The 14,569-nt window shown below is 43.5% G+C and overlaps 1 protein-coding gene across 1 annotated transcript in view; it reads left to right on the top strand.

Moving 5' to 3' along the window:
* Window positions 1–14,569, top strand: part of GLRA3 (glycine receptor alpha 3) — a 328,913-nt gene that overhangs the window by 68,144 nt on the left and 246,200 nt on the right. The window contains exon 3 of the mRNA XM_040420529.1: window positions 11,825–11,892. Coding sequence (XP_040276463.1) covers window positions 11,825–11,892 — 68 coding nt within the window. The remainder of the gene's footprint in view (window positions 1–11,824; window positions 11,893–14,569) is intronic.

Raw genomic sequence — 14,569 nt, 5'->3', positions numbered from 1 at the left:
TGCCGATCTTGTGCAGGGTTGATGTTTTTATTGGTACCATTTTTGGGTACTTATGATTTTTTTATCATTTATTATTATGCTTTTGGGGCAAGGTGACCAAAAAATTGGTAATTTTGGCATAGTTTTAATTTATTTTTACAGAGTTCACCTGAGGGGTTAGGTCATGTGATATTTTTATAGAGCAGGTAGTACCAAGGACGTGGCAATACCTAATATGTATACTTTTTCTTATTTATTTAAGTTTTACACAATAATAGCATTTTTGAAACCAAAAAAATAATGATTTAGTGTCTCCATAGCCGATAGTCTTAGGTAGGGTCTAATTTTTTTGAGGGATGAGTTGACGGTTTGATTGATACTATTTTGAGGAGTATATGCCCTTTTGATTTCTTGGTATTGCACTTTTTGAGATGGTAGGTGACCAAAATTTTTTATTTTGGCACTGTTTTTATTTTAATTTTTTTGCGGTGTTCACCTTAGGGGTTAGGTGATGTGATATTTTTATAGAGATGGCTTTTACGGATGCGGCGATACCAAACATGTTTAGGGTATTTTATTTTTTTCATTATGTATATGGGAAAATGGGATATGGTATTTCTTTTTTCTTTTTTCATTTTCTTGTTTTTTACACTTTTTTGACTCAGAACCACTTGGTTCTTGAAGATCCAATGGGTATGACGACTCTACAATATACTGCAGGACATTGTATAGTGTACTGCAGTGTATTTTCATTTACAGTAAGCCTGATCAGGCTCCTGCCTCTGGCTGGACCCTGTCAGGCTTACATACCATGGCAAGCCTGGATGCCTGTGTAAGGCATCTAGCTGCCATGGTAACCAGCGGGACGCTGCCACAGCAGAACAGCGGCCTGATGGGATTGGCCAAGGAGGGAGCTCCCTCCCTCTGTTATGATCAAACGGGACGCTGCCACAACAGTGTAGCGCCCAATGGGGGAGGGAGCTTCCTCCCTGTTAACCCCTTCCATACAGCGGTCCCTCAACACTCACTGAGGAGATCAGAGCTGCGCTGCTGAACGCTGCGATTGGTCAGTCAAATCTGACTGACCAATCGCAGCGATTCAAAGGCAGGGACCACAATGATTGGTCCCCTGACAGCTCTGCTGTCCGTGACATCCATTTACATGTCGGTGTCATCGCAAGTGTACTTTCGGTGACACTCTGATCTCATGACATACTGTGTACGTCAAGATGCGGTAACTAACACCACATCATGACGTACACAGTACTTCTGTCACGGCCTATGGTGTGCGCTGTGACACTGTTGCCACACTTGCGCTTGCCCACGGCAACGTGTTGCTGTGAGAGCATGCGGTGGCAGTATCTCGGTCTTATGGGTACTTGCCGTAACATGCTTGCCACGCATGCTGTTGCTGGTGGTTACGTGTTTGCTTGTGTGTGCACTTCCCCTTTAAGTTGTAGCCTCCCTCTGTCCTGTCTGGTGCTGTAAGGGTTAACTCCTTGACTGGGTGTGGTCACTAGGGTTTTATCCCCTGTGGCTCCCTGGCTGGAGTCAGTTGTACTTCAGCTGTCGTTGGTGCTGGAGCTCTGCTCCAGTCCAGGGTGTTCCATCTGTCCATTGATGACCACAAGGGTGGCCCTCACTGGACAGATGGAACAAGCCAGGAACCGTGAACCACCAGCATACACCAAGGCTGGAGGAACCCAGAGCTTCAGGCATCCAGCAGAGGCTAAATAGCCCAAGCAGCCACACCCACACACACATAAACCCTGTGTTCACAAAACACTAGGAAGGGAGTTAACCCTTCCAACACCAGACAAGGGAAGGAAGCCACTTAAAGGGGAAGTGCACACACAAGCATACCAATCCACATGTTACCACCGGCAACAGCATGCGTGGCAACCATGTCCCGGAAATCACCCAGAAGGCCGAGACACTGCCATTGCATGCTCTTACAGCAACACGTTGCCGCGGGCAACCGCAAGTGTGGCAACAGTGTCACAGCGCAAACCAAAGGCCGTCAAAGCCCCCCCCCCCCCCAAAAAAAAGAGGAACTGAACAGAACACCCAAAAAACAACAGGGCGGGGGGGGGGGGGTAGGGTAAAGTAACAGCATCAGCCTTAGTACACAGATGTCTCTCTAAGACTGCCACCAGCCCCTGGAACAACAAACAGGAACCAGGGCACCAGCCACCAAACAGCCCAGAGAAACCGCACTGAACGCTGCGTTCACCTCAGACACGGTTCACAGCAGGTCGCTGCCGGCATGCATCCCCAACAGCACACACCAAGGAATGCATCCAGCACACAACACAAGCACCTGAACCACTGAGGAATGGATGAGGAGGGACGTAAACACCAGTGACGGTTCACACCAACTGCGACCAACTGTCACAGGGAACCGCACTGGTAACAGCGTCTTGCCTTTCACCCTCCCTCCGGAGGATAAGCATGTGCGCCAGAAAATGGGCAGGCGACGCATGCTGGGCCCTCTTCCTAGTGTTTTGTGAACACTGGGTTTATGTGTGTATGGGTGTGGCTGCTAGGGCTATTTAGCCTCTGCTGGATGCCTGAAGCTCTGGGTTCCTCCAGCCTTGGTGTATGCTGGTGGTTCACGGTTCCTGGCTTGTTCCATCTGTCCATTTTATTTTTTGCTTTTTTACCTTCTTTAATTTTTTTATTTTTTGGCTTTTCCAGCTCTGCACCACTTTTTCTGTGTGCGAGCTGTGACTGGCAAGTGCTGATCAGCTTGACTTTTTTCGTATTTTGGGGCCTCACAACCTGGAATTAATTACATGGATTGGATTTGCATCATTTAATTTACAAAACATGCCCACAACTTTGAAGAAGTTTTTTTTTTATTATTGTGAAGCAAACAACAAATAGGACAAAATAACAGAAAAAGTCAATGTGGATAACTATTCTCCCCCCTAAAGTCAATACTTTGTAGAACCACCTTTTGCGGCAATCACAGCTCCAAGTCGCTTTTGATAAGTCTCTATGAGCTTGCCCATCTTACCACTGGGATTTTTGCCCATTCCTCCTTGCAAAACTGCTCCAGCTCATTCAAGTTGGATGGTTTGCGCTTGTGAACAGTAATCTTTAAGTCTGACCACAGATTTTCTATTGGATTGAAATCTGGGCTTTGACTAGGCCATTCCAACACATTTATATGTTTCCCCTTAAACCACTGAAGTGTTGCTTTAGCCGTGTGTTTGGGGTCATTGTCCTGCTGTAAGGTGAACCTCCATCCTAGCCTCAAATCACGCAGAGTGGTACAGGTTTTGCTGAAGAATATCCCCTTATTTAGCACCATCCATCTTTACCTCAACTCTGACCAGTTTCCCAGTCCCAGCTGCTGAAAAAAAAAAACACAGCATGATGCTGCCACCACCATGTTTCACTTTGGGGATGGTGTTCTTTAGGTTATGTGATGTGTTGGGTTTGTTTCTTTGATGGCTGAAAAGTTCAATTTTTGTCTCATGAGACCAGAGCACCTTCCTCCATACATTTTGGGAGTCTTCCACATGTTTTTCCACAATCTCACAATGTGCATTTTTGTTTTTAACTGAAAGTAATGGCTTTCTTCTGGCCACTCTACCATAAAACCCATTCTATGGAGCGTACAGCTTATTGATGTCCTATGTACAGATACTCCAGTCTCTACTGTGGAACTCTGCAGCTCCTCCAGGGTTACCTTAGGTCTCTGCCTCTCTGATTAATTATTTCCTTGCCCGGTCCATGAGCTTTGTAGGGCGGCCGTCTCTTGGCAGGTTTGCTGTTCTGCCATGTTCTTTCCATTTGGTTATGATAGATTTGATGGTGCTCCTGGGCATCATCAAAGATTTGAATATTTTTTTATAACTTAACCCTGACTTGTACTTCTCAACATTGTCCCTTAGTTGTTTGGAGAGCTCCTTGGTCTTCATGGCAGTGTTTTGTTAGTGATGTCTCTTGCTTAGGTGTTGCAGCCTTTGGGGCCTTTCAAAAAAGGTGTGTATATGTAATGACAGATAATGTGACACTTAGATTGCACATGGTTCTTATCTACCGAAACATTCTGTGTTTCTAAGGCTGTAATGTAACAAAATACGAAAAAAGTCAAGGGGGGTGAATACTTTTGCAAGGTACTGTATATATATATATATATATATATATATATATACACACTCACCTAAAGAATTATTAGGAACACCTGTTCTATTTCTCATTAATGCAATTATCTAGTCAACCAATCACAAGGCAGTTGCTTCAATGCATTTAGGGGGGTGGTCCTGGTCAAGACAATCTCCTGAACTCCAACCTGAATGTCAGAATGGGAAAGAAAGCTGATTTAAGCAATTTTGAGCGTGGCATGGTTGTTGGTGCCAGACGGGCCGGTCTGAGTATTTCACAATCTGCTCAGTTACTGGGATTTTCACACACAATCATTTCTAGGGTTTATAAAGAATGGTGTGAAAAGGGAAAAACATCCAGTATGCGGCAGTCCTGTGGGCAAAAACGCCTTGTGGATGCTAGAGGTCAGAGGTAAATGGGCCGACTGATTCAAGCTGATAGAAGAGCAACGTTGACTGAAATAACCACTCGTTACAACCGAGGTATGCAGAAAAGCATTTGTGAAGCCACAACACGCACAACCTTGAGGCGGATGGGCTACAACCGCAGAAGACCCCACTGGGTACCACTCATCTCTACTACAAATAGGAAAAAGAGGCTACAATTTGCACGAGCTCACCAAAATTGGACTGTTGAAGACTGGAAAAATGTTGCCTGGTCTGATGAGTCTCGATTTCTGTTGAGACATTCAAATGGTAGAGTCTGAATTTGGCGTAAATAGAATGAGAACATGTATCCATCCTCTGATGGCTACTTCCAGCAGGATAATGCACCATGTCACAAAGCTCGAATCATTTCAAATTGGTTTCTTGAACATGACAATGAGTTCACTGTACTAAAATGGCCCCCACAGTCACCAGATCTCAACCCAATAGAGCATCTTTGGGATGTGGTGGAACGGGATCTTCATGCCCTGGATGTGCATCCCTCAAATCTCCATCAACTGCAAGATGCTATCCTATCAATATGGGCCAACATTTCTAAAGAATGCTATCAGCACCTTGTTGAATCAATGCCACGTAGAATTAAGGCAGTTCTGAAGGCAAAAGGGGGTTCAATACCGTATTAGTATGGTGTTCCTAATAATTCTTTAGGTGAGTGTATATATAAAAATCCAGAAAATGGACGGCACTCCAGTCAGATGAAAAAAAATATTGATATCTTTATTCAACCATCCGGTGCAACGTTTCGGCTCTCAAATGAGCCTTTTTCTAAGAAAAATTGGCATCCAATTGCCAGCGGGTGTATTTCGACTTGCCGGACGATCAAGCGGCTGACTACCAAAAAGTAAAGGGTGAGATTTTTGCAATACTGGGGGTGAATGTGTTGGTCCAGGCCAAGCGTGTACATCAGTGGGGGTTTAAGCCGGCTAAGCCTGCGAGGACCCAGTATTATAACTTACTCCAGCACTTGCAAAAGTGGCTACAGCCTGATGAGCTGAGTACCACGGCTATGCTGGATAGACTATTGGCTAATATGTTCTGGAGGGCTCTGCCACCCCCTCTCCAGCACTGGATCGGCCAGATGTCTCCTGGCAATGCCCTAGAAATGGTGGATCTGGTGGAGCGCTACTAAGACTGTTACAGGGGGTTCTTTTGGGAGGGGGGCAGTCAAACCCCGTAAATCTCCATCCCAGACCGGGCGACTTGTACCAACCAAACCCACCCGGGGTGTACCCTGTACAGCCCTGGCTTTGATAGTCTGCTGGCGGTGTCAGGAGCCGGGCCATGTAAGAGCTGACTGTCCCCATTAGGTGGAACCCATGGATACTAACTATGGCTACCACCAGTCGCTATATGCCAGGAATGCGTGCAGCAGATACCCCGGAAACTCTAAACCACCTGTGCCAGCTGGAGGTAGGAGACACTAAAGCAGAGGCTCTGCTGGACTCAGGGAGTCTGGTGTCCCTAGTAAGTGCTTCCCTGGTACGGTCAGCGGAGTATACCGGCAAGAAAGTCAGGGTCATGTGCATCCATGGAGACTTAAAAGACTATCCCACCGCCCTGGTGTCTCTAACTACAGGGGCTGGCAGATGGACTCATGAAGTGGCAGTTGCCCCAAATTTACACTACGAACTTATAATAGGCAGAGACTTCCCGGCACTGTGGCCTGCTATGAGAGTGACTGATACCCATAAGACAGGGGTAACCCTAGCAGAGTGGCATGACTCAGGGAGAAGACCAGAACCCTGGGAACCTGAGACCAAAGGGTCAGCGGTAGGGGTAACCACCACTTCGGTGGAAGAGGGGGATACAACCCCGATAAATGTGATGTTGGGAAACGTGGAGGACTTCCCGCCGGGTCCTGAATTGGCAGTTGGGATCATTTTGGTACCGCCCAACGTCGGGGTCCAACCCTATCCCGCGCCTGGGAAAATGTGTTAATAGTAGATGGTAAACCACAACAACCTGGTGTATGTCATTGGGCGCTGAGTCATCAAAGCCCAAGTGAACAAAATCGAGGCAATACGGAATTGGCCCCGACTTGTCACCACTAGGCAAATAAAGTCATTCCTGGGAATGGTGGGCTATTACAATTACATGAGGTTTGTTCCCCACTTTGCTACTCTAGCTGTGCCCTTGACAGGGCTCTTGAAGGGACGAAAATCAGTGATGGTTCACTGGGATGATTGGGCGGACGAGGTTTTTGCCGCTTTGAAGTCGGCCCTGTGTGGGTCACTGGTTTTGGTGACGCCCGACTTCAAGAGGGAGTTCGTGGTACAAAAGGATGCCTCCGAAGTAGGCCTCAGTGCTGTACTCTCATGAAGTCAACGGGGAGGAGCATCCCGTTGTCTTCCTAAGCCGCAAGCTCACCCCAGCCAAAACCAGGTACAGTATAGTAGAGAGAGAGTGCCTGGCTATCAAGTGGGCACTCGAGTCTCTCCGCTACTATCTGTTGGGGAGAAAGTTCCGCCTGGTGACCTACCACTCCCCTCTCAAGTGGATGAGCCAGGCCAAAGACAGGAATGACCGGGTCACCAGATGGTTTTTGTCTCTGCAGAACTTTAAGTTCTCGGTAGAACGCCCTGTCCCGGGTGCATTTTCTGGTGTGTGTCCACCCTCTCAGGGTTGAAAAAAGGGGGGGAGGGGTATGTGACACAGTAAGGGGTTGTATCTGGCAAGGCAGGTATTTTCCTCCCAGCATGTGCGTCTGTGCTGGTTTCCAGCCAGGTCAACCCACCAAGATCGTGAAAATAACAGCATCAGCTACTGCAGCGCATGGCCAAGAGTAATGTCTTGTCTGGTAAAAGCAGAGGAGGACACACTGCACTGCACCACTTACCACAGTCTTGTATTAGGCGGGAGTCCGAGTTTTTGGATCGGCATATCCTTACAAATGGTCTTCAATTACTAGTATGGAATTTATTTAAGAATTTGTCCATACAGCAGACAGCCAGGACTGTATCAGACTATGTGGCTAATGCATACGATGAAGGTGGGAGATCTGCATGACAGTACGAAAGCCTGGAAACTACTTGTCATTATGTTCTGTGGAATGTCTTACTGTACATATAGTATCCTACAGAGGTCACAAACCGCTTCAAATCTTATTTTAGCTGCTACTGTGTGAGATCTGTGTGTTCTAGATAAACCAACGATTCATGATGCCATGCCATGGTAAGAGATGAATCAGCAGGACATCCTTTCAGAAGGATAAAAAAGAGAAGCGAAATACGAAAATGAAATACGAAATACGAAAATGAAGAATGACTTGGCCAAAAACCATGAAAAGATTACTTTTCTGCATTGAGCAATGTAGTCTGAACCCAAGTGTTTCCTATTATTTCAGTTTGCATGGAAATATCCATGTCAGCCAACCTTTCAATTCAGATTTTCTGTACTAAACTTCCATGACCCATACCCAGTAGGACTCAAATATACTGATAAATAATGCCCTAACGACTCTGGGCTCACTAATATCTACTGTACATCAGTGAGAACATTATTTCAAGTGAGGCTTAATATAGTAACTGCAATGTCAAAGTCTTAGAGGTTGTTACCGAGATAGTTCAAAACCCTTGGACAATCCCTAGAGTAGCTTTCAATAGAAAATAAAACAAGTCATACTATCCTGACATGTCACCGACACTATGGAGTGCCTGGATTTGGCACTTCACTGCTGCAGCCAATCACTGTCTTTTGTGTTAGTAATTGACTGCAGTGGTCATGTGCCACATCCAGGCATGCTATTAAAAAGCGTGAGGAGGGCCGAACCAGTACCACAAATACCAGCACTGAAAAAGAGGGTGATTATCACTTTTCTTTTTAATCTTAAAGGGGTTGTATTGGTTTCGCCACAGGGGTTATCCAAGATGTAGCTGCGATCCTGTACAGCCGCCAATTCCAGGATCACATGCCATACATTCAGCATATGATCCCAGCCTGGGATTACAACCTGCAGTGGATGTGCGAGTCTGAATCTCGTGCTACCACTTTAGCAGAAGTGGCAGCCACACAGGATGGCAGATGCATCTCGGATAACCACTTTAATCTTTTCTAAGGGTTGTCTGAGATTTTTAATTATCTCAGATACTCCCGTTAATGTTTGTAATACCTAAGACTGTATTAGACAGCGATTATTGCATGAATTTTCCTATAATCGTTCATATTTGAGCCATTCTCCTTGGGTGTAAAAGTGTGCAGTGAATAAACTGTGATTGATAAACTGTTCATTTTTCATTGATAGGATCTTTCAACCTGACTGAAAGATTGTTTGTCACCACCTATCAGCAATTATCGTCTTGCCTTGTTGCACATATTTTGAATGCAAATGACTTGCTAAATCTTTGCTAGCCGATAGTTAAATACTTAAATATTACTTTATTATAAATATATTCTCATACCTTTCATTAGTTATAATGGTTGATTGTGCCTAGGGAGCAATCATTAGAGGAAATAAAATGTCCGCCATCCTATTAGTACACACAAAACTTGTCCTAATCACACGGGAGGACAAGTTACTTCACTGAGCTAAAGAGCTGCCTCGTTCTCATCCTCCTCTCCTACTTGTCAGGGATTATGATCCTGAATTCAGCTGATAAGATCTTCAGCTAAATCTCTGTTAGGAATTTAGTTCATGAGGAGACATGAAGTACATAGAGGACGGACAGGACAGACTGTGGTAATGTGGGGATGTGGTAATGGAGACTGCATACAAGTGCTGCTCATTATCCCCACCCTCCTCTATGTACTTCATGTTGCCTCATGAGCTTCATTCCTACAGATATTTAGCTGAAGATCCTATTAAACTGCATTCAGGATCATAATCCCTGACAAGCAAAGAGGAGAATGATGCAGCTTTTTACTGTGATGAAGTAACTTGCCCTGCTGCGTGATTAGGACAGGTTTTGTGTGTACTAATAGGATGGCGGTCATTTTATTCCCTCTGATGACTGTGCCCCAAACAAAACAAGCCACTATAACTAATGAAATGTATTTGGGAATATATTTATAATAAAGTAATCTTTAACTATTTTCATTTTCTTAATTCCCAGAGAACCCCTTTAAAGGAGTTGTCTCAATTCCTCAAATGGCAATTACTATGCCAAAAATGTTAATACAAAGCAAAATGTTAATACATACTAATGTATTCTATGTCTTCAAATTTCCTCCTTTACTGCCTTCAATCCCTTTTTTCATCCCAGCATAAACTGCTCATTGTCAGCAGTGGCCGAGTTTGCACATTGGCAGTCGTGTCTGTGGCCTCTCTGAGGGCAGGTATCGTGCATAGACACGCATGTGCAGCAGCTCTTGTCCTGGCCATATTGTGTCTACGCTGGTAGTTTGTGTACAATAGCTTCAGGAAATGTACAGTAGCCTTTGAACTGTTCTACATAGCTAGGACAGCTCCAATCAGTGCTGAAACGGCTAATGAAAGTGATTCACAAGCAGCCTCTGAAACACGCAAGCACAGACAAGAGGCGGGATTACATCATTATAGCAGCACTTGCCTGTGCCACCAATCATACCTACAGTCACCGCCTCTCTACAGAGGAGGAAGTTCAGAGCTGGCGAACAGCCCATCTAATAGTCCCTCACCTTAGTTAATTTTAAGATTCTATAGCAATGAAGAGTTGGACAAATAAAATCACTGCCCCCCAAACTTACATGTTGGGTCACAGACTGCCCTGCACTCTGTTCTTGTGAGTAGATGTTGGGCAGGGGCTAAAGACCGATGAACAGGAGTCAGCACAGTAACAGTGAGATGGTACTGTAAATGTAACACAGGGAACAAAATGTGGGGTGCATTTTGTCCTGTTACCCCTTTTGAAAGTGAGAAATGTGGGTGTAAAGCTACTTTTTCCGAAAAAAATTGTAATTTTTCATTTTCACAGCCAAATCTGCTCTCCTAACGCCATATGGTGCTCCTTCCACTCTGAAGCCTGCTGTGCGCCCATACATCATTTTGTAAGCATACATGGGGTGTTGGCATATTTGGGGGGAAATGGGGAACAAAATTTGGGGTGCATTTTGTCCAGTTACCCCTTGTGAAAAAATGAAAAATGTGGGTGTAAAGAAACTTTTTCCGGAATTTTTTTTAATTTTTAATTTTCACAGCCAAGCATATCCTAATTCTATGAAATGCCCGATGTGTCAAAGTGCTCACTACACACCTTGAAATATTCCTTGAGGGGTGTAGTTTCTGGAATAAGGTCACTTTTTGGGGGTTTCTACTGTAGGGCCACCTCGGGGTGTCTTTATATGCGTCATAGCTCCCAATTACCATTCCAGCTAAATCCGCTCTCCAAAAGCCAGATGGGTCTCCTTTCACTCTTAAGCCTCCTGTGCACCAATACATTCATTTTTGAGCACACATGGGGCGTTTCTGTAAACTCCAGATTCAGGGTAATAGATTTAGAGTTTGGTTTGGCTGTTAACCCTTGATGTGTTGCAGAAAAAATTGATAAAAATTTAAAATCTGCTAAAAAAATGTGACATTTTGAAATGTCATTCCTATTTTCCTTTAATTCTCGTGAGCCACTTAAAGGGTTAACAACTTTTGTAAAATCAGTTTTGAATAGCTTGAGGGGTGTAGTTTCTAAAATGGGATGATTTATGGGTGGCTTCTAATATGTAAACCCCAGAAAGTGACTTCATAACTGAACTGGTCCTGAAAAAATTGGGTTTTGGAAATGTTCTTAAAAATTTTAAGATTTGCTTCTAAATTTCTAAGCCTTCTAACTTCCTAAAAAAATAAAATATCATTTTTAAAATGATCCAAACATGAAGTAGACATATGGGGAATGTAAAGTAGTTACTATTTTTGGAGGTATTACTATGTATTATTAAAGTAGAGAAATTGAAATTTGGAAATTTGCTAATTTTTCCAAATTTTTGGTAAATTTTTTATTTTTTTATAAATAAAAATAACATTTTTCACAAATTTTTACCACTGTCATGAAGTACAATATGTGATGAGAAAACAAGTATAAGTAAAAGCCTTTTAAAGTTATTACCACATAAAGTGACATGTCAGATTTGCAAAAAATGGCCTGGGCAGGAAGGTGAAAACTGGCCCGGTGTAGAAGGGGTTAACCAGCATGACCGCAAGAAAACAATCTCAACAGGGCTTGGATAAATAAAAGTGCTTCAAAGTTATTACCACATAAAGTCATGGCCTGGTCCTTAAGGTGGAAAATGGTAAGGTCCTTAAGAGGTTAAAATGGTTCATATGCATTTTATAATGTTATACTATGATTTATTTTAATTGCATAATTCTTTTTTTACAGGACCTCCAGTAAATGTCACCTGCAACATATTTGTTAACAGCTTTGGATCAATTGCAGAAACTACAATGGTATGTACATTACATGGCAATAATATGAAAGCTTGCTCTAACAGTACTCCAATTGTCATTACTTAATTTTTAACACAATTTGATACTTTTGCAAGTTGAATGGTGGGTGAAATAAAATAGTGTTTTTTTTAACACCCCTTTGGGCAGCCCTCGATAGGTGGGGTGTATGGCGGTTCTCACCTCACTATGGTGTAGTGCCTCCACCTAAATCTTGCTTGGAGCTCTATAGGATAGCAGGAGGTTCTTCCTCCTCTGCCAGGGGTCGACTTGGGAAACCCCTGCCCAGCTCAGTACATACTCACCCCAGGAAGAAGTTAACTGATCAACAGATTTATTTGGGAAAGGGCGAGCAATGGTGAAGAATAAAGATGAGTGAATCGAGGTTGACGAAGTGGAATTCGATCCGAATTTCAGGAAAAATGTGATTCGCACCGAAGCCGAATTTCCTCGTGCTTCGTGGTAACAAATCACATTTTTTCCTGAAATGGGTTAGGACATGGATCAAGGAACTCTGGGAACGAGGGGTCACCCACAATGCCATGCATGCAGCCAATCAGCAGCCAGCCAGCCCTTGTGATGTCACAGCCCTATGAATAGCCTCAGTCATCTTGGATTAAGCCATTTTCCAGTATACTTAGTGCAGGGAAGAGATGTCAGCAGGCGCTAGGGACAATGCTAGAAAAGACTTAATTGTGCTTAAAAATTGATTTAAGTTCAGGGAAAGATTATTCATAGTGTAGGGAAAGAAATAGGGAGGCACTATCTACACTATAAAAGGAGAACAGGGTGCAATAGGGGAGTGTACAGCCTAGGTTATAGGAGGGATTCTATTACACCTCGCTGCAGTAACTGGGGGTCCAAATTGCAGTTATACTACTGCTTTTAGGTTGTTTGCAAGTTCTGTGTGACACAGCCATTTACAGGGTGTTTTAATAGGAAAGATATGTACGTCCTATTAGCGATGATTTTTGATTGTTATACTTTTTTGGGGGGTTTATTAATAGTAAAAAGAATATGTCTTAATTGCCGTTCCGTAGTGAAGTTACATTGTACTACAGTTATTTATGGGGTGTATTAATTGAAAAATATACCTCCTGCTGCCACATCACCACTTTGTGGTCTCCTCATGCTGCTGCTACCACACCACTATGTCACTGGACCACTCTGTGGTCTCCTCATGATGCTGCCACCTCACCACTCTCTGGTCTCCTCATGCTGATGCCACATCATCACTCTGTGGTCTTCTCATGCTGCTGCCAACTCAACACTCTCACTGAGCCACTCTGTGGTCTCCTCATGCTGCTGCCACCTCAACACTATGTCACTGGACCACTCTGTGGTCTCCTCATGCTGCTGCCACCTCAACACTCTGCCACTGGGCCACTCTGTGGACTTCTCATGCTGTTCCCACGCTCCCCACTCCATGACTGGGCCACTATTTAGCCTTTTTGGCCTGGTTGACATCATAATTTATTTGACCCTTCTTCTGATCTGTCAGAAGGAAGGAAAAATGAGATGCACAATAGATCCGGTCTATGTAGCAGCTGTAAGGCCTGTATGACATGGTCCCTATTTTGCATCAGAATTGGTTTATGATTTGGTAGCCAAAAGCAGGAGTGGGTACAAAACACAAAGACTTGCAAATAATCCAGAGTTTCATCTCTGTTTTGGATCCTCTCCTGTATTTGTTTGTCTTTAGCAATACTGATGGATTACTGACCAAATGCTGATCAAGTGAAGGCAGATGCTTAACAGACAGGATCCCTTTTTTGGGGGTTATTGTTCCTTTGATCAGAGGAAGGGCAAAATAATCAGTGACGTCAACACAAACTTACTGCTGACACCCTCGACACTTTGTCAGGGGGGGCTCTACTTGTATAAGCATTTAATAGAACAGGTTCTGTAGACATCTATGTGGAATCAGCTGATGACGGTGTAAAAGGAGTGTGCTCTTTCACGCTATAGTAGGATCTTGGGCCTCTGCACGATTCTTTATATCTGGCGCTAACATTGACCGTAAGGCTGAGTTCACACTTGAGTTATTTGGTCAGTTTTGGCCCCAGAACTGACCAAATAAGTAAAGTGGGAAGTGATTCTTACAGTAACGCGTGTCATACTGACTCACAGTACTGTTTCATTAGCACAGCGGGCTACCAATGCATGGGAACCAGCTGGGGGCTGTAGCATTTAGTGTTGAGCGGGAGGTGCCATATTCGATTTCGCGATATTTCGGTAATATTCGCTTGAATATTCGTCTTATATTCGTCTAAATTGAATATTCGTCATTATTGTATTTATCGCGATTAATATGCGATTTAATAATTCACATATTGCGATTTTTAAGCTTAGAATTAGAAGTTATAAATTCTAACTTCTAATTGTCTTATAACTTAATAATAAGGCAACTTTCCTATTCTTTAATCTTGGAGATCTAGATTTAACACAAATATAGTGCTATATTCTATGTCTTTGTTAAAAAAAGAATCAAGATAGCGAAGTATTCTTTATTCTACATCAACGAAGATAGCGAAATATTCTACATCAACGAAGATAGCGAAGTATTCTACATCAACGAAGATAGCGAAGTATTTTACATCAATGAAGATAGCGAAGTATTCTACATCTTCCTCAATTTAAGTTATTATCGCATTACGCATTACAACTTAGGCGATTTTGA

The sequence above is a fragment of the Bufo bufo genome, chromosome 2, assembly GCF_905171765.1.
Source record: "Bufo bufo chromosome 2, aBufBuf1.1, whole genome shotgun sequence".
Lineage (NCBI taxonomy): Eukaryota > Metazoa > Chordata > Amphibia > Anura > Bufonidae > Bufo > Bufo bufo.
This window is presented reverse-complemented; position numbering and strand designations above follow the sequence as displayed.